The following is a 20,909-nucleotide window of genomic DNA, read 5'->3' as shown; positions in this document are numbered from 1 at the left end:
TTCTGAAGTAGTTAAAGGAAATTTTGGCTTGCTCTAATAACACAAAGGACAGGAATTTAAGTTCAAATAATGTTAGATTAGAGAGGAGGGAAAAGAAACTTGTCTAAAAATCTGTTTTCAAAAAAATCCAGTCAGCTTTAATCAGATCCTCTATCTAGTAAAAAGGTATTTTATAAAACTTTTCTAAAATATATCATAGTTACTATGAATGTTGAAAAATGTAATTAGTTGGTTATTAGAATAAACAGGCCCTGCCATATGTTATGAATATATAAAAATATTTATTTTCATAAGTGTGCACTAACTCAATAAATTATGTAAGAGCTATTGTACTATTTTAAATATGTGGCTTCTCTAGTAAGATTATTTTGAAAATTACTTCAATTAATATGCCATAAAAGTTACATATTTCATTACATATTAAATAATTAAATATTTAAATTTTAAATAGTTAAATATTTCATTACAATATTTGAAACAAATAAAACTATATTTCTTATATTTTTGCATATCTAGTTCTTGGTAGTGATTAACACCTTCCCCTGAAAAAGAACATTACCTCCTCTGCTCAATAATAGTATGATACGTTTAGTCAAAAAACACAATGTACTTTTGTTGCATCAAACTGTTTTCTATTTAGCTACTAAATCTCAGTAAATGTTTACATATGTACTCAACATCATCATGCAGTGTTGAGTTGATATCAAAGGATCAGCTGGAAACTGGCCTTGTCAAACCACACAGGAAGGTGTCTGGGTCTAAGGTGGAGAGAGCAAGCTTCCTATTACTGAGACGCCATTAATGACTTCCTCCATATGCCTCAAAAGCCTGGAAGGAAGAAAAACTATCATGTAAGAATTGAATCGCCAGTCTATGTCTGAGGCAGGATGCAGCATGCTTGGGGCTGGTGCATGGGGATGACCCAGATTGATGTTATGGGGAGGGAGGTGGGAGGGGGGTTCATGTTTGGGAACGCATGTAAGAATTAAAGATTTTAAAATTTAAAAAAATAAAAAACTAAAAAAAAAAAAATAACACCCATATAATTAAAAGAAAGAAAGGAAAACCACCTAATAAAGGAATGGTTGCTCTTGACACTTGCTGACCTTGTTTCTCTTAAGCCCTGATCCACTAAGATCAGAGATTCTAATGCAAGGGAAAAAAAAGTAATTATATTTGGAAAAGAGAAAAAAGAAATACAATTTTAAAAATATATTGAACTTTTTAAAAATCAGAAGAACATAAAGATCTGGGTAGAATTATTCTAAATAAATGTCCTTCTGTCTCAGCACCAATCTCTTAGAAAGGATCAAGAAAAAAAGACTTAGAAATTTGTACCTATGGAACAAAACAAAGGTCTCTGCTTAAGTGCAAGATAAGATGATTGCCTGGAAAACCTAGAATCGTGGCAGTCCTGTGGTAAAGAATACATAAGGAAGACAGAAAGATTGCTAAATGAAAAAATGAAAAAGCATCGATCAACCAGGAATTTTATCACAGGAGAGTAACTGACTCCACTCTCAGAGATCCTATCAGTGCTTCTCCACCATCTAAATCCGGAGAAATAAATTGGGATGAATGCAAGTATTGAACTCCAGTCAACAAACAGAGCTAAGAAAAGATAACAAACTATTGAATTTGTTAAACAGGCATTTCAGGTTGTTAACAGCCTTGGCAGAGACCGCATCCAATGAATTCCACAGAAAAGAGGTTCATACAACAATTGGATCTCAAAGATCTTTTGTGGTGCTTAATGGTTGTTTCTTTTACTTTGGAATAAAATTCTTCATCCATTTCCTCCTAAAACAATTAATTAAAAATGACTATAGCTAAGAGCAAATGCGAAGTTTTATGCAGACACACACACACACATGCAATCACATTAGTTTTTGTCATTCAATATTGAAAGGGTTTCTTTCCACTTACATTTTCTTTCAAATCAATCTTTTTAAAACTTTAAAAAATATAGAAAAATATTGCTAGATTACTTAAGAATCTCCATACCATCTTCCATAGTGGCTGGAAACTCAAACAGGGCTCTGTATCAACCTAGAGGGGTGGGATGGGGAGGGAAATGGGAGGGATTTTCAAAAGGGAGGGGATATATGTACACCTATGGCTGATTAATGTTGAGTTTTGACAGAAAACAACAAAATTCTGTAAAGCAATCATTAAATAAAAAATTAGTTAATATAAATATGGAGAAATATTAACGGTTATTTCATAAAAATATTTCCACATGCTGAGGAATGAAGCACCAAAGATGAGTATGCAAGAATACGAAAGGCTTCAGTCAATATTTCTGTGTTAATCGTTATCCTTTTTGGTTTATTTCTCTTTTTCTTCCTGAAGTGTTAGTCACTCAGTCATGTCTGACATTTTGCGAACCCCATGGACTGTAGCCTCTGTCCATGGAATTCTCTAGGCAAGGATACTAAAGTGGGTAGCCAGTCCCTGCCCTAGTGGATCTTCTAGACCCAGGGATCAAACCTGGTTCTCCCACATTGCAGGCAGGTTCTTTACCATCTGAGACTATCTGAAAGCTTTCTTTATTTAATTCTCTTCTCCCATTTTCTTATTCTAAAGTTTTTTATTGTCTTTTTATTTCTAATTTGCTGATTTGCTCCAGTGTGTCACTTACTATTCTCTCATGGGCAATGCAATGGCATTTTTCCAGATTGCATGAATGAAATTTACTTGAAATTCTTTTGACCCTAAGGTGAATAGAAAATTACACTTAAATTCTTTTTGTATACCTCCTTTCTGTTCTTGACCCTTTACCTCTTACCTAGGTTTGTTTTCACTTCTTGCACATTCAGGATCTGGCCTGGAGTGAGTGGCAAAGAGACAACCATAATTGGATGAAATAGTCTGCCTCAAATAAGACCCAACACACATAGCATACTGTTCACTTCCTTTTGTGTGACTGTGTGTGTGTGTGTGGACGACTCTCTTTTTGCTAGTTCTTTCCAAATCAGGAACATTCAATGAAATAGAATGTTACAATCTCCACATTAAATATGCAAGATTTAATACTTTGTACAGAGAAGACACCTAATTTCATTAAAATATAATGCAATATAAAATAATGCCTTATAATTTGTAATGAAAACTTTTAGCATCGTATTTTAAACCCTTGGGAATGTACTGTGTAAAAAGCTATTGCAATTTTTATTGAGGTTACTCCACTTTAGTCAGGATCATGATTGCCTCAATTAATCTGCCTCTTGATTATGGCAAGGGGCAGGGGTTATATTCAAAAACTTGACAACTAACTTGGTATCGATTAATATATAAATCAATATAAAAATAAAAAATTAAGAATATTATTTTATTTTCTTAAGTTACTCCTGGAGGAGGAAATGGCAACCCACTCCAGTGTATATGTTACTTATATTATAAAACTATATACCTAGTAATATAAATCATAACACAAATCAGTCATTGTATCATTCAAATAAATTCTAAGCAATTTAGTAATTTCTATAAATTATTGATGTGCTCTTTTTTTTGACATGGATGACACCAGCTAAATGATCTCCCCATCAGAGATATGATTAATATAGGTCTGCCTCGGTCTGTTTTAAAGACTTCTTCATCAGATTTAGAGCCATTAGTGACATGAAATCTCAGTAAGTTTATAATTTCTTTTAACATCAATGGTATTGCCATGTGACTGAATTATCTACTAGACATCACTGAGTTAACAGTGATTGCATTATGTTTTTTCATTATTTCTATGTGTATTTTTAAATATTTAATATATTTATTATTAACTAAATCATAAAAATTCTTATAGAAGTGTCCTATTTAATCAATTCATACAGCTCCGCAAACATTTAATCAAACTTAGGTCATCATAAATCAAGGCGCTTAAACATTATACTTTTGAGTTTTGTCATAAAATTTTCATTTTCACATAAGTTATTAGAAAATCTGTATTTTCTCATGTAATTTCTCCCTTATTAATTTTTGTATTAAGTAGTATCTGTAAACATTTTTCATATCTAAAATGTCTTTTATCAGTTTTCATGTTATTTTCAGTTTAAAAGGGAAATAATTTTTTCCTTATAAAGTTTAAAAAAGATTTAGAATGTCATTTATGAAAACCAATTCTCCTTTTCCTTTCTGTAGAAAAAAAAAACCTTGTTTTCCAAATGTAAAACATAAAACTGATCTGAATTTCATGATGATGTTAAAAGTTCTAATTTTTTCTAAAATTCTTATTTTATTGAATTTTACTAATATATTTGATAAAGCATTTTGAAGTTTTTTTATTTCAAAGGCTTTACTTTACTTGAAAATTTTTATTGTTACAAAAGCTTGTTTCATGAAACTAATTAGTGGGCTCTAGTGGTAAAGAACCCACCTTCCAATGCAGGAGACATAAGACATAGGGTTCGATCCCTGGGATAGGGAGAGCACATGGAGAAGGAAGTGGCAACTCGCTCCAGAATTCCTGCCTGGAGGATCCATGCACAGAGGAGCCTGGCAGGCTACAGTCCATAGGGTCTGAAAGAGAGACAACTGAAGTGACCTAGCACACATGCAATTTCATAAAGTTCTTTAATATTTTTCTCTTGATCACAAATTAATTTTAACAGAAATCAAATGTCATTGAAGACAAAAAAAGTCTAGTAATTTTTAATGATACAAATTTAGATCATTATTTGAAGTCAACATTTATATATTAAGTAAAAACTGATGAACTTCTGTGGTTGTTGAGTGGTAAAGAACACACCTGCCAATGCAGGAAAGGAGGGTGTGATCCCAGGGTCAGTAAGATCCCCTGGAGAAAAGAATAGCAACCCACTCCAGTATTCTTGCCTGGAAAATTCCATGAACAAAGGAACCTGATGGGCTACAGTCCATGGAGTCAACAATAGAGTTGGACACAACATAGGGACTGAAAAAAGAAAACAAAACAGTTCACTAATTTGTATTGAAAATCAAGTAGATTTTATTTCAAATATACAGATTATATTTTTAAATATAATTTATTTTTGATATTGATTTGTTATTTTTGATTTTGATATCTTATATAGCAAAAGATGTTCCAGACTGATATTTGCACTGTATCATTAGACAATCCAGGACTTGGCTCATTATTGATAACATTTTTATTTTTTTCTAAGGTTCAAAATATTCCCACTCATGATATCTAAAATACTTTGAAAATTTAAACTTTTGTCTCTTTTCCAGTGTTTTTAATAATTTATTGTAAATTCCTAAATAATATTTAGTAAAATACATGTACTGTGGGAAACTCTGAAAGAGATGGGAATACCAGACCACCTGACCTACCTCTTGAGAAACCTATATGCAGGTCAGGAAGCAACAGTTGGAACTGGACATGGAACAACAGACTGGTTTCAAATAGGAAAAGGAGTACATCAAGGCTGTATATTGTCACCCTGCTGATTTAACTTCTATGCAGAGTACATCATGAGAAACGCTGGGCTGGAAGAAGCACAGCTGGAGTCAAGATTGCCAGGAGAAATATCAATAACCTCAGATATGCAGATGACACCACCCTTATGGCAGAAAGTGAAGAGGAGCTAAAAAGCCTCTTGATGAAAGTGAAAGAGGAGAGTGAAAAAGTTGGCTTAAAGCTCAACATTCAGAAAACAAAGATCATGGCATCTGGTCCCATCACTTCATGGGAGATAGATGGGGATACAGTGGAAACAGTGTCAGACTTTATTTTGGGGGGCTCCAAAATCACTGCATATGGTGATTGCAGCCATGAAATTAAAAGACGCTTACTCCTTGGAAAGAAAGTTATGACCAACCTAGATAGCCTATTCAAAAGCAGAGACATTACTTTGCCAACAAAGGTCTGTCTAGTCCTCTATCCATGGGATTTCCCAGGCAAGAATAACGGAGTGGGTTGCCATTTCCTTCTCCAGGGGATCTTCCTGACCTAGGGATCAAAACCGTGTCTCCTGCATTGGCAGGCAAATTCTTTACCACTGAGGCACTAGGGAAGTGCTTATGAGTTATTACACTTTATCGTAATATATTTTCCAGTATGTATGGCTGTATTTCAATATTTTAATAATTGCTAGGTCACATTGGTGCATACTGATTGAATACAGTTTTGGAGTTAGGGCGTTGTGGGATGTTACCAGATAAGAGTGAGGTGCTATAGCCTAGGCTTTGAGTGGAAAGGCCCTTTTATTTCTTTTTTTTTTTTTGTTATTTTCTTTTAATTTATTTATTTTAATTGGAGGTTAATTACTTTACAGTATTGTACTGGTTTTACCATACATCAACATGAATCTGCCATAGGTATACACATGTTCCCCATCCTGAACCCCCCTCCCTCCTCCCTCCTTGTACCATCCCTCTGGGTCATCCCAGTGCACTAGCCCCAAGCATCCAGTATCATGCATCAAACCTGAACTGGCGATTCATTTCATATATTATATTATACATGTTTCAATGCCATTCTCCCAAATCATCCCACCCTCACCCTCTCCTTGGCTCCATATCTTCATTCTTCTTGGAGCTATTTCTCCACTCTTCTCCAGTAGTATATTTGGGCATCTACCAAGCCAGGTCCAGACGGCTTCACAGCTGAATTCTACCAAAAATTTCGAGAAGAGCTAACACCTATCCTCTTTAAACTCTTCCAGAAAATTGCAGAGGAAGGTAAACTTCCAAACTCATTCTATGAGGCCACCATCACCCTAATACCAAAACCTGACAAAGATGTCACAAAAAAAGAAAACTACAGGCCAATATCTCTGATGAACATAGATGCAAAAATCCTTAACAAAATTCTAGCAATCAGAATCCAACAACACATTAAAAAGATCATACACCATGACCAAGTGGGCTTTATCCCAGGGATGCAAGGATTCTTCAATATCCGCAAATCAATCAATGTAATTCACCACATTAACAAATTGAAAAATAAAAACCATATGATTATCTCAATAGATGCAGAGAAGGCCTTTGACAAAATTCAACATCCATTTATGATAAAAACTCTCCAGAAAGCAGGAATAGAAGGAACATACCTCAACATAATAAAAGCTATCTATGACAAACCCTTTTATTTCTGAGACATACTAAAATTGTCAGTGGGCTCTAGATTTGATTGCTGGGTAGGTATCTCAAAGATTTCACATGCACACACTTAGGAATCTCTCTTTGGGGATTGTGTGTCCTAACACTGAGAATAGTATTATCTATAGTAGGGAATGGGAACTGTGAAAACCACTCTCCACATCCACCTCACTTCACTTACTCCTTATAAAGGTCTGCTTGTCTATGGAATGGTAGGAGACTAAAGGTTTTTATTCACTTATTAAATCAAGTCTTTAACATGTACTCTTGCTATCAACAAAGCTAGTGGTTGTTTAAAAATTTCTGAAAGATCAATCCAATTGTAATCTGGACTGCAATTTTTAACTTAAAAACATCTGGTGTTTTCTAAAAAAAAAAAGAAAAAGAAAAAGAAAAATCTGGTATTTTCTGCCTTATAACATTGACTTTATTTATTAGAATTAGAAAATTTTGAAATTTGTTCTAAATTAATGGTTCTTAACCACGGTCATGCATTGAAATCACATGCAGAGTTTAAAGAACTATATATACACACATTCTCAATTCCCTAGAACAGAGCTATGATTCATAATCTTCAGATGGGGCAAGGATGACGGACAGAATGTTGACACTTAGTTTCAAAGTTAACAATCACTTCTGATTTCCATCCATAACAAAAAACTACTAGTTCAAAGAGATGTTAGGAAAAAAAAAGAAAAGCAAGAACATAATATGCTTTACAAGTTAATAATAGAAAAATAAGTTTGAAGAGCAGCCATGTTTGTATTCCACAAAATATGTGGTCTTTGTTTTTACCATAATCACACATTACTTCCTAACAAAATCCTCTGTTTGTGGCGTGCATTCCAATGCACCAGCTCTTTTTGTTCTCCTATGATCTGGCTCAGAAAGGTTAGCAGTAAAAAAATGAAAAGACCATTTGTTCATTTTGCTAAACCCATCTTTTCCTTTTGCTATAAATACAAGCCTATATCCAGAACACTCTTCCATGGCTAAGAGGAACGGGTAAGGTAGTGAGGTTGAAAGTTGCTAAGAATGATTTATCTTGATAGATGGATTTAATTCCAGTGATTCATGAACTTCAGTGTGCATTGGAATCAACTGGAGAGCTTGTTAAAGCACAGATTTCTGCCTCACTCCAGGGTTTCTTAAATTAGCAGGTCTGTGGGGGGGGGGGGGGGCAGAAGTTGTATTTTTAAAACTCCTAGGTGATGCTGATATTGCTGATTCAGGGACCCTGGTTTGAAAACCAATACTTTACTCTTTGGTAACACTCTTAAGTAGATAGATTTTAGCTGCCAAGAAAATGCTTTATTACATCTAAGAAAGTATCTTGATTTGAAAATATACAATTATTTAGCATAAAAGTTAATACTCTTCACCACCTACCATAGCTCCTAAATGCATGCACTTTTCCACAAGCTACAGATTGTCTTCTTCCTCCAAATAAATAAAAAATTATGCCAGGCTATCTATTAATCAGTGGAGAGAAGAAAATCAAAACAAAAACTCCAGACATGAATGGAGATTCATTAATTTAGCTCAGTGCTCTAAAGAAAGCAATGCAAAATTTAATCCAACAATAGAGACTAAGTCAAATTAGCGCCAAATATATACACTTTCTATGGAGTAGAGATGATTTAGTATTACTGTCACAGCGACATATCCTTACAGAGCATAATTAACATATGCCAGAAGTGCAGTTTCATTGGTACATAATTTCACATGGGAAGAAACACAGACACCAAGCACTTGTTTTCTCGTGTCTGATATTCAGACCTCAATGAATAAATTTGTTCATTAGAAGTCTGCAAATTACAGACATATATTACTTAATGTGTTCAATATTTTTAATAAATCTTCCTCTAAATTGTTTTCCCCAGTGAAAAATTATATTCCCATTTAAAATATTGTTTGATTCATGGGAAAAAAGAAGCAATGTTTCAAGAGAGTAAATTTATTTTATAAGAATTTCTATTTTTCTGAAATTTCACTGATTTTACTGCTTGATCCCCTTTAGACATGCCCTGTAATGGTTTGCTTTTACTTACAGTGTTTCTGTTTTGAACCTATGTATTTCTTAAAAATCTGGGGAAAACCCTTCTAAGTGGCACTATTAAGCAAATATTCTCTTAGTAAAACACTTGCAGCTCTCCCTTACTTTCAAGTGGCCACCAGTTGGAAATTGCTTTGTTTAAGCAAACCGTCTTTGAGACAGTCCACTTAGAAAGTTGCTACAGCTTTTAACACAACTGAGTTTAATGTCCCCTCAATTATACTGATAGTATACATCCCCCAGTTTACACAGCTTCCCCCAAACTATCACCCATTTTCAATTACAAGGAAACCTGAATAATTTTACTTTTTTCAAAGAGAACTAGAATCTTACACTTCCAGTGTGGTAGCACACTGGATAGGGGCAGAGCCGCTCACTCTGCAGTCATATTGGACCATGACCATCGTGCTTCAGTACATGTGAAAATGCATGTTAGCCACATTGCTGCTCAGGACTGGAAAAAAATGAGGTAAACCCAGTGCTTAACTCTCTCTCTCTTCTCTTTTTGCTTCTATCTAGCCCAGGAACAACAGCAGCTGATACACAGCAAACAGGCTGAAAGTCACGCGGCTGTTGGCAGAGGAAGATTGGAGCAGCAGCCCCAAGACTGTGGTGACCCAGGTCACAGATTGCAATTACTATTGTCCCTAACCCAATCATTGTCAACTCTATTTATGAAGGCTTACAAACAATACATCACTTGCCTGTCAAATGTTTGATGAGGACACATTAATGTACCTCTTGACCCTTTTCTACTGCTGCTGTGTATTAGGTGAAACTGAATGAATTGCTGGTTCCCAACATGAAGGGAACGTGTGTAATTATTGGAGCTCTCTGTACAGACACAGAAGGGAATAGAAATGCTGTCACACTAGGTTGTAAGGAATTCACAGGTTTTCAAATTTAAATCACATTATTGTCCTCCAAAGAGTACAATTATGGAAGAACTTTGGCATGGATGGCAGGACTTGATCTTTTTAAAGCAGCTAAGAAGCCTTTCTTCCTTTATTTGATAAGAGATTGCCAAGGTGTATTGATGACAGACTAGGGCAAAGAATTGTGGCTCAGAATCAACAAGAATATCATGTTGATCTAAAGTTGGCATGTCACATACTTTCTCATCTTTCTAATCATAAATACTTCACCATTCCTTTTAGGCTTCATCTCTTAGAAACATTAAGTTTGTTACTGCTAAAAACGTCTATATTTGGCATATATCTAGTCATACAAAACAAGGCACTCAAATTGAGGAATCTGATTTAAGGGAATCTCTTTAAGAATTCAGGTGAATATAGCTTATAAACTGTACTCAATTTTTGTTAAGGGGTCAAACATCAGTATTTTCACAAAATACAATGAAAGCCTCCTTGAATTATTGAAATCACATGTAAAGGTATGTAAAGTATCATTGCTTTATAAAGTTATTCTAACCAAATTCTGAATCTCTTTATCTTTCATTAAAGAATAGCTCAGTAAACAAATGGCCCCCCACTCCAGTACTCTTGCCTGGAAAATCCCACGGGTGGAGGAGCCTGGTAGGCTGCAGTCCATGGGGTCACAAAGAGTCAGACACGACTGAGTGACTTCACTTTCAATTTTCACTTTCCTGAATTGGAGAAGGAAATGGCAACCCACTCCAGTGTTCTTGCCTGGAGAATCCCAGGGACAGGGGAGCCTGGTGGGCTGCCGTCTATGGGGTCACACAGAGTCAGACACGACTGAAGTGACTTAGCAGCAGCAGCAGCAGCAGCAGTAAATAAAAAATTCTCAGAATACAGATACAAACTACATATATATGTAATATATGCATATGTAGGTATATGTATGTAGTATGTATGCACATGTATATGTATATGTGTATATATATATATATATATATATATATAAAGTTACATCTTTGAAAGCAGAAGATGAGACATTAGCTTGGTAACCTCAAGCAAGTTATTTTAGTTTTCTGACTCTCAATTTCCTCATCTATTGAAAATTTAACAGACACTCTTTAAGAAAAGAGACTGAAAATTCTGGGCAAAATTAAAACATTTTAGACTTCTAAGATATTAGAATGCTTTTTATAAATTTCTTCCCCTGAATAGTATAAAATTTAGGATTCCATTTGCCAAGTGTATATAATCTATATTTTCAAATATGAAGCACAAACACGGTTTATCTGAATTATCACACAATCTATCATGAGATTTGAGTGGTTTTAAATATGAATTTTTAAATGTTTCCTATGTTCTCACCTTATATATCAGCAGTGACACAAAAAATGACTGACCAGATGAACTACCAGGCAACGAAACTAACCCTTCTGCAGAAGAAGATTGACAATATTTCTTTGGCCGTGAGTGATGTAAGGAGCACATATTCCTCACTAGAAGAGAAAATCAATGAAGACAAAACCAGAGAATTTCAATCTTTTCTAAAAGGTAAAAGTAAATTATTCATTTAGTTGAGACAGAAGGCAAATGACTCATTTCTATTTTCCCACATCATTTTAAGATCTTTTCTTTAGATTGGGAGGTAGAGAAGTCTAAAACAGATTTTTTGGGGGAATAAGATTCTTTAAAATCCCTTAATTTCTGAAATAATTTGAATCATCTAAATATATTTTTACTAATACAGACAAATCTTTAAATATTTCATCTGACCTACTGACACTGTGTACCTAGTTATAGCCTTATTTGTATTTTTTATAGTTAAATGGAGCTACACTTAATCTGCTTCCATTGTGGTTTCCAGTTCAAGAGAAAGATGAGGTCAAGGGATGCTTATCAAGGCACATAGATCCATGATTGTCTCAATATTGATAAAGATATCGAGGATAAATCTAAAATATATTATTACCCCAGAAACGATCTAGCTCATGGAATATAATCAATAAAATATAATCAATAAAATATATTCTAAATTCCACAGGTCATTATTCATAGAAATCTGAGTCAGTTTGGCCTGAATTTTGTGCTCTTGAAATAGCAGTCTCTGTTCCTTTCTGGAGGATCTGCAGGAAAATCCATTTCCTGTTCATTTGAGTTGTTAGAATTCATTTTCTTGCAGTTGTAGGATTAAGGGTCCATTTTCTTGATGACTAAACTTGTTTTCAGCTTCTAGAGGCTACTGCATTTCTTGGCTCATGGCCTTCTTCCTCCATTTGCAAAAGCCAACTCAACAGCTGTTGAGTCCTCATGGCAGCTCTCAGATCCACTCTTCTGCCTTCTTCCTCATTAAGGACACATATGATTACATTGCACCCATCTGGATAATCCAGGATAATCTCCTCATTTCAAAGTTCTTAACCTTAATCATATCTGTCAAGATTCCATAGACGGTAACATATTCACAGGTTCAGGTGATTAGGGGCTGAACATTTTAGGGGCAACATTATTCTGCCTACCAGAGAGTTTTATGTATAGTGAGTAATTGGTATGGTAGCAATACAATAGGACCCCTTGATAATTTCAATAAATCCAATCTAAAGGGATCAGGGAAGGCTTCTACAAAGAAAAACCAAGTCAACTGATAAGTAATGGATCAGGAGGACTTAATTTGGCAGAGAGATTTCAGGTAGGCCATGGATATTCTAGACATGTGTTTTGGTTACTAGGAGCATCTCAATTCACTGGGCTTATTGTATGTTTCCAAGTTTTAGGATTACTTGTCCCTTTCACTTTATTTTGTACATAAAAAATATTCACTGTGCATCCCATTTCTACCACTCATGTTATTTTTTTTCTCTATTTTATGTGGTTCACAAATAAACGAAATAAAAAGGTGAAGATTTCCATATTATTTACTAGTACAGAGCCATCATTATTTTTTCAGTCATGTAAATTATTAGTGCTATTAACCAACTGAAAGAAAGACTCTGTCTTACGTTTCTGGTATGTTCCCTATGGCTAAAACTCATAGCAAGAATGAGAAAGGAATATATTTTCCCTGAAGTGATAGCATGAGAAAGAAGTTAAATAGGAACAGTACACAATCAACTATAACCATGGTAATAAAATTTGTTTAGCAAAATTTAGTTATCATAACCTGAGAGAATCAGGCCTGTCAACAGCCTTTGTGAACCCACTAACAAAAAAACGCCCTGACACAGGAAAAATATGCACTCATAGTAACAACAACAGTCCCTCTTCAATAGGAGGCATTAATTGTGAGCTGAGCCCAATCAGTTAAAAGAACCAGAGGGCTTGCTGTTAATAAACGTTCATACAGGGAACAAGAGCTAAATTCACCCCGAAGGTACTGTACTTTCCCAGCAAAACCATGACCCTTCTCTCACTTAAACTACATCGGACTGAGAAGCACTGCTTTATCTGCTAGGAGCTGGAGAAACTGTTTAAAATCAAATGCCCCAACACTTAAAGAGTTATCTAAATGTTATGAATAGGCCATGCGTTCACAGACACAGGAGGGACATGCCAAGGTATCTGATATCAGATATATCTCTTAAGTTACCATATACAATATTGAATTGTTAGGAAGTAGTAGCACATTGGGAGAAGGCAACGGCACCCCACTCCAGTACTCTTGCCTGGAAAATCCCATGGACGGAGGAGCCTGGTGGGCTGCAGTCCATGGGGTCGCTAAGAGTCGGGCACGACTGAGCGACTTCACTTTCACTTTTCACTTTCCTGCATTGGAGAAGGAAATGGCAACCCACTCCAGTGTTCTTGCCTGGGGAATCCCAGGGACAGGGGAGCCTGGTGGGCTGCCGTCTATGGGGTCGCACAAGAGTCGGGCACGACTGACGTGACTTAGCAGCAGCAGCAGCAGCAGTAGCGCATTGAGTCACATAAAACAGAATCAAACTACACTTAAAATGATGTGCTCCCTCAGATATTGACATAAGGCATTTTGACATATTTTTGCAAAAGTTAGATTCTTGCACAGATGTTTCTATAATGACAAATTATATGAATATTATCTGAAAAGCTTGTTTTCTTGAAACAAGTTTTTAAAGGTAATAATCTGTGATTCCTTTTCAGACACTAGCTATAATTTTTACCCTTTACCCAATGTAGTTTTCCATTAAAATTTTAAAGCATGAATTGTTACTTTTATTGTTTAATTTTTTCATAATTACTTTGTTCAGGATTCTATACTGAATTTTATACCTATTTACAGTGTTTTCACCTATTTTCATTCTTTTCCTGGTTTTCAGATCATGCTGCTTTCCTCTTTTAAAATCTGTTGTTATTGTTGCTATTATTCACAATTAATAAATTCAGTTACACTTAAGTTTTATTTTACTTTGTAAATCTTTTTTTTCTTTTTAAATTAAGTAATTAATTAATTTTACTTTACAATATTGTATTGGTTTTGCTATACATTCACTTGAATCCGCCATGAGTGTACATGTGTTCCCGATCCTAAACTCCCCTCCTACCTCCCTTCCCATCCCATCCATCTGGGTCATCCCAGTGCACCAGCCCAGAGAGCACCCTGCATCGTGCATCAAACCTGGACTGGCAATTTGTTTCACATATGGTATTTTACATGTTTCAATGCCATTCTCTTATATCATCCATTCCTTGCTGTCTCCCACAGAATCCAAAAGACTGTTCAATACATCTGTGTCTCTTTTGCTGTCTCACATACAGGGTTATCATTACCTTCTTTCTAAATTCCATATATATGTGTTAGTATGCTGTATTGGTGTTTTTCTTTCTGGCTTACTTCACTCTGTATAATAGGCTCCAGTTTCATCCACCTCATTAGAACTGATTCAAATGTATTCTTTTTAATGGCTGAGTAATATTCCATTGTGTATATATACCACAGCTTTCTTATCCATTCATCTGCTGATGGACATCTAGGTTGCTTCCATGTCCTGGCTATTATAAACAGTGCTGCAATGAACATTGGGGTACATGTGTCTCTTTCGATTCTGGTTGCCTTGGTGTGTATGTCCAGCAGTGGGATTGCTGGGTCATAAGGCAGTTCTATTTGCAATTTTTTAAGGAATCTCCACACTGTTCTCCATAGTTGCTGTACTAGTTTGCATTCCCACCAACAATGTTAAGAGTGTTCCCTTTTCTCCACACCCTCTCCAGCATTTATTGCTTGTAGACTTTTGGATAGCAGACATTCTGACTGGAGTGAAATGGTACCTCACTGTGGTTTTGATTTGCATTTCTCTGATAATGAGTGATGTTGAACATCTTTTCATGTGTTTGTTAGCCATCTGTATGTCTTCTTTGGAGAAATGTCTATTTAGTTCTTTGGCCCACTTTTTGATTGGGTCTTTTATTTTTCTGGAATTGAGCTGCTGGGATTGCTTGTATATTTTTGAGATTAATTCTTCATCCATTGCTTTGTTTACTATTATTTTCTCCCATTCTGAAGGTTGTCTTTTCATCTTGCTTATAGTTTCCTTTGTTGTGCAGAAGCTTTTAATTTTAATTATGCCCCATTTGTTTATTTTTCCTTTTATTTCCAACATTCTGGGAGGTGGGTTATAGAGGATCCTGCTGTGGTTTATGTTGGAGAGTGTTTTGCCTATGTTTTCCTCTAGGAGTTTTATAGTTTCTGGTCTTACATTTAGATCTTTAATCCATTTTGAGTTTATTTTTTTGTGGGGGTGTTAGAAAGTGTTCTAGTTTCATTCTTTTACAAGTGGTTGACCAGTTTTCCCAGCACCACTTGTTAAAGAGATTGTCTTTACTCCATTGTATATTCTTGCCTCCTTTGTCAAAGATAAGGTGTCCATAGGTGTGTGGATTTATCTCTGGGCTTTCTATTTTGTTCCATTGATCTATATGTCTGTCTTTGTGCCAGTATCATACTGTCTTGATGACTGTGGCTTTGTAGTAGAGCCTGAAGTCAGGCAGGTTGATTCCTCCAGTTCCATTCTTCTTTCTCAAGATTGCTTTGGCTATTCAATGTTTTTTTGTATTTCCATACAAATTGTGAAATTATTTGTTCTAGTTCTCTGAAAAATACCAGTAGCTTGATAGGGATTGCATTGAATCTATAGATTGCTTTGGATAATATACTCAAGTTCACTATATTGATTCTTCCAATCCATGAACATGGTATATTTCTCCATCTATTTGTGTCCTCTTTGATTTCTTTCACCAGTTTTATAGTTTTCTATATATAGGTCTTTTGTTTCTTTAGGTAGATATATTCCTAAGTATTTCATTCTTTTCATTGCAATGGTGAATGGAATTGTTTCCTTAATTTCTCTTTCTGTTTCCCATTGTTAGTGTATAGGAATGCAAGGGATTTCTGTGTGTTAATTTTACATCCTGCAACTTTACTATATTCATTGATTCAGTTCAGTTCAGTTCAGTCACTAAGTCATGTCTGACTCTTTGCGACCCCATGAATCACAGCACGCCAGGCCTCCCTGTCCATCACCATCTCCTGGAGTTCACTCAAACTCACGTCCATCGAGTAGGTGATGCCATCCAGCCATCTCATCCTCAGTCGTCCCCTTTTCCTCCTGCCCCCAATCCCTCCCAGCATCAGAGTCTTTTCCAATGAGTCAACTCTTCCCATGAGGTGGCCAAAGTACTGGAGTTTCAGCTTTAGCATCATTCCTTCCAAAGAACACCCAGGGCTGATCTCCTTCAGAAAGGACTGGTTGGGTCTCCTTGCAGTCCATGGGACTCTCAAGAGTCTTCTCCAACGCCACAGTTCAAAAGCATCAATTCTTCAGTGATCGGCTTTCTTCACAGTCCAACTCTCACATCCATACATGACCACTGGAAAAACCATAGCCTTGTCTAGTAATTTTCTGGTGGAGTCTTTAGGGTTTTCTATGTAGAGGATCATGTCGTCTGCAAACAGTGAGAGTTTTACTTCTTCTTTTCCAATCTGGATTCCTTCTATTTATTTTTCTGCTCTGATTGCTGTGGCCAAAACTTCCAAAACTATGTTGAATAGTAGTGGTGAGAGTGGGCATCCTTGTCTTGTTCCTGACTTTAGGGGAAATGCTTTCAATTTTTCACCATTGAGGATAATGTTTGCTGTGGGTTTATCATACATGGTTTTTATTATGTTGAGGTATGTTCCTTCTATGCCTGCTTTCTGGAGAGTTTTTTATCATAAATGGATGTTGAATTTTGTCAAAGGCTTTGTCTGCATCTATTGAGAAAATCATATGGTTTTCATTTTTCAATTTGTTAATGTGGTGTACAACATTGATTGATTTGTGAAGAATCCTTGCATCCCTGGGATAAAGCCCACCTGATCATGATGTATGATCTTTTTAATATGTTGTTGGATTCTGTTTGCTAGAATTTTGTTACAGATTTTTGCATCTATGTTCATCAGTGATATTGGCCTGTAGTTTTCTTTTTTTGTGGCAGCTTTGTCAGGTTTTGGTATTAGGGTGATGGTGGCCTCATAGAATGAGTTTGGAAGTTTACCTTCCTCTGCAATTTTCTGGAAGAGTTTGAGTAGGATAGGTGTTAGCTCGTCTCGAAATTTTTGGTAGAATTCAGCTGTGAAGCCATCTGGACCTGGGCTTTTGTTTGCTGGAAGATTTCTGATTACAGTTTCAATTTTCGTCCTTGTGATGAGTCTGTTAAGATTTTCAATTTCTTCCTGGTTCAGTTTTGGAAAGTTGTACTTTTCTAAGAATTTGTCCATTTCTTCCAAGTTGTCCATTTTATTTGCATATAGTTGCAGATAATAGTTTCTTATGTTCCTTTGTATTTCTGTGTTGTCTGTTGTGATCTCTCCATTTTCATTTCTAATTTTGTTGATTTTTCTCCCTTTGTTTTTTGATGAGTCTGGTTAATATTTTGTCAATTTTATTTATCCTCTCAAAGAACCAGCTTTTGGTTTTGAAGTTTTTTTTAAAAATAGGGTCTTTCTTTTTTTTTCTTTTTTTTGCAAGCTAATAGTAGCTTATAAAAATGAAAATTATTGGAGTAATGGGGACTTAAAAATAACAAAAAAATAAAATAAAATAAAAAATTTTTTTACTTTAAAAAATGATAATAGTGAAAATATATCTGAGACTTTCTCTGGAGCTGTTGCAGACAGTGTGGGGTCAGTTCATTTTCAGATAGTTTCATGGTCCAGCATGTACTTTTCACAGTCTATAGGCCCCTTCCTTGGAGAAGGCAATGGCACCCACTCCAGTACTCTTGCCTGGAAAATCCCAGGGATGGAGGAGCCTGGTAGGCTTTAGTCCATGGGGTCGCTGAGTCAGACATGACTGAGTGGCTTCACTTTCACTTTTCACTTTCATGCATTGGAGAAGGAAATGGCAACCCACTCCAGTGTTCTTGCCTGGAGAATCCCAGGGACAGGGGGACCTGGTGGGCTGCCGTCTATGGGGTGGCACAGAGTCATACACGACTGATGTGAAGCAGCAGCAGCAGCAGCAGCAGCAGCAGGCCCCTTCCTATGTAGTCGGTGCTAACTACAGGGTTTTAATCTATTGCACCTGTCCCTTCCAAAGTGATTCCCTCTGTTTATTTTAGCTTCTTCTGTTTGCTAGTCTCTTCAGTGTCTATTTTCCACCCTGAAACAAGAGGCGCAGTGGTGGTCGCTTTTTTTAGGCTCGCTTGTTCAGTAGTGCTTTGGGGAGGGAGGAACACTGCCAACAAATATCACTGGCATGTCTTCACAGTGATTCAGCCACACTGGGTTTGCCCCTGCTCACGTTGTGTGTGATTTCCCAGTCTACACTGCTCAGACTCTAGGTTGCTCTGCTGGGAACTGTCTGACGTGGGCCCTGGTTTGCATGCATTTCCCAGGTCTAAGCAGCTCAGGTTCAGGTTCAGTTTCTCAGGTACTCCACAAAGGCGCAGACTTGGTTGGGCCTGCGTTTTGTGCCCGTCCCAGGTCCGAGCATCTCAGGTGACCAGGTCCTTGGCGCACATAGTTGCCCCCAGTTGAAGGCTGCAACTTATCCCTCCCCCATCCCAGCCACTCGGTTTTGTGGGTGTACAACGGGCGCGCCTTCTCAGGTGTTCCGTGTGTCTCTTCTGAGAAGCTGATCTCTAGCTGCGACCCTCCCGGCAGAGATTGACTGTCCAGAATCCCAAGAAGTCTTGGTTAGCAACGAAGTCTGCTTTCAGTTGGTATAGGATTCCTCTCTGGGGCCGCAATTACCCCCTTCTGGCTCTGGCTCCCCCACCCCACCCCCCAACCCCCACCCCGGCTGGCAGGGGAATGGGCTGGTCCGCAGCCGGCTAGCTATGCTCAGTCCTTTGTTCTGCTTGCCTGGTGGTGGTTAAGGCTTTTCCCTGGATCGCGGGATAGCTATCCCACAGTCTGGGTTGCTATCTCAAGCTAGTTCCCTCAGATTGCCCTCAGGGCATTCAGGCCCAGTCCTTATCCTAAGCAATGCGGCCCACCCCTCCCTGTTCTTGCCCCAGCCCGGGCCCCCCCCTCCCCACCCACCGCTTACTAGTGGGGGATGTGAGCATCTGGGCTGTTGCACCGCTGGGAGTTGCTCTTAGGCACATAATCTGTGGGGTTTAATTATTTATTTATTTTTCCTCCTGGTTATTTTGCCCTCTGAGATTCCAAGACTCACCACAGACTCACCGGAGAGAGTGTTTCCTGGTGTTTGGAAACTTCTCTCTTTTAAGCCTCCCTTCCAGGGACAGATCTCTGTCCCTACCTCTTTTGTCTCTCTTTTTATCTTTTATATTTTGTCCTACCTCCTTTTGAAGACAATGGGCTGCTTTTCCGGGTGCCTGATGTCCTCTGCCAGCATTCAGAAGTTGTTCTGTGGAATTTGCTCAGCGCTCAAATGTTCTTTCGATGAATTTGTGGGGGAGAAACCGGTCTCCTGGTCCTATTCCTCTGCCATCTTAGGACCGCCGCCCCTACCTTGTCAATCTTGAAAAACATTTTAAAGCCAAAATTGTTAGGTTATAAATTTCAGAGAAGTCTGATTCCTAACCTTTATTATTTTATTGTGTTTCATCTAGTTGTTGCCATGAGAAGTAAAGATGATTTTAACTAACAGAAAATGACTAAATGATTCTATATAAAGTGCCATAAAAATATCTTTTCTATTAAGTGGTGCCTTACACTCAGCGAAGCTACCATATTCTGTTTTAAATGTCATAAATCTCATTGGCCAAATTTCATTTTCTATGTAGCATCTAGAATATACTCAATGAAGATTTGTTGTATAAATGAGTGGTGTGTCAAATGCTAAGTAAAATTTAAAAAATAAAAATACTTTAAAATCTTTCTTGGTATAATTGTTCATGTTAGTAAATGCAAAAGCTAGACTGTTTCAGTATAATTTATCTTAACTGCAGCTATTTAATCTTTTCTAATAAACTTAGCTTTTCTTTAGTATTTTGGTGCTGTGTGTCACTGATTACTATTTCATACTTCACATGCTTTTTTTTTCTATTACATGCAAGTTGATTTTCACTTACTTATAAGTTTATTTCAGTGTCCAATAGGTTTAGAAATGTAAATTTTGTGCTCTAGAAATCCTAGACCCTAAAAGATCTATTAACAACATTCATCTTTAGTGTTTAGGATTTCTAAGGAAATATTTATCCATTCACAGCTTTGTCTTTGTACCACATTAATTATCAAGTATCAAGATGCTCAAGCAATACATCATTCCATTTGATATAATTGCTGTTCCACAATATGCTTTATGTAAGTCTCTCAAGCAACTTAAATACTTTTAAAAACTTGCTTAAAAAATAGAGACATGTTGAGACTATATATTTTTATTTGCTAATCATTTTTCTTGAATAGTCTTCATAGTAGCCATAACTTGTTTCACAATACTCCATTGTGCAGACCTACAATTTAAAATACTTTGTAATATGTT

At 36.6% G+C, this 20,909-nt stretch overlaps 1 protein-coding gene across 2 annotated transcripts in view; it reads left to right on the top strand.

Moving 5' to 3' along the window:
* The window catches only part of MMRN1 (multimerin 1), a 105,535-nt gene that overhangs the window by 61,409 nt on the left and 23,217 nt on the right, over nucleotides 1-20,909 (top strand). Inside the window, exons 5-6 of one of the 2 annotated variants that reach the window (XM_069593702.1) lie at nucleotides 9,650-9,751; nucleotides 11,386-11,559. In XM_069593702.1, coding sequence (XP_069449803.1) covers nucleotides 9,650-9,751; nucleotides 11,386-11,559 — 276 coding nt within the window. The remainder of the gene's footprint in view (nucleotides 1-9,649; nucleotides 9,752-11,385; nucleotides 11,560-20,909) is intronic. The other variant, XM_069593703.1, reaches the window with a different exon arrangement.

The sequence above is a fragment of the Ovis canadensis genome, chromosome 6 (genome assembly GCF_042477335.2).
Source record: "Ovis canadensis isolate MfBH-ARS-UI-01 breed Bighorn chromosome 6, ARS-UI_OviCan_v2, whole genome shotgun sequence".
Classification (NCBI taxonomy): domain Eukaryota; kingdom Metazoa; phylum Chordata; class Mammalia; order Artiodactyla; family Bovidae; genus Ovis; species Ovis canadensis.
The sequence above is the reverse complement of the archived record's forward strand: the minus strand, read 5'-3'. Positions and strand labels throughout refer to the sequence as shown.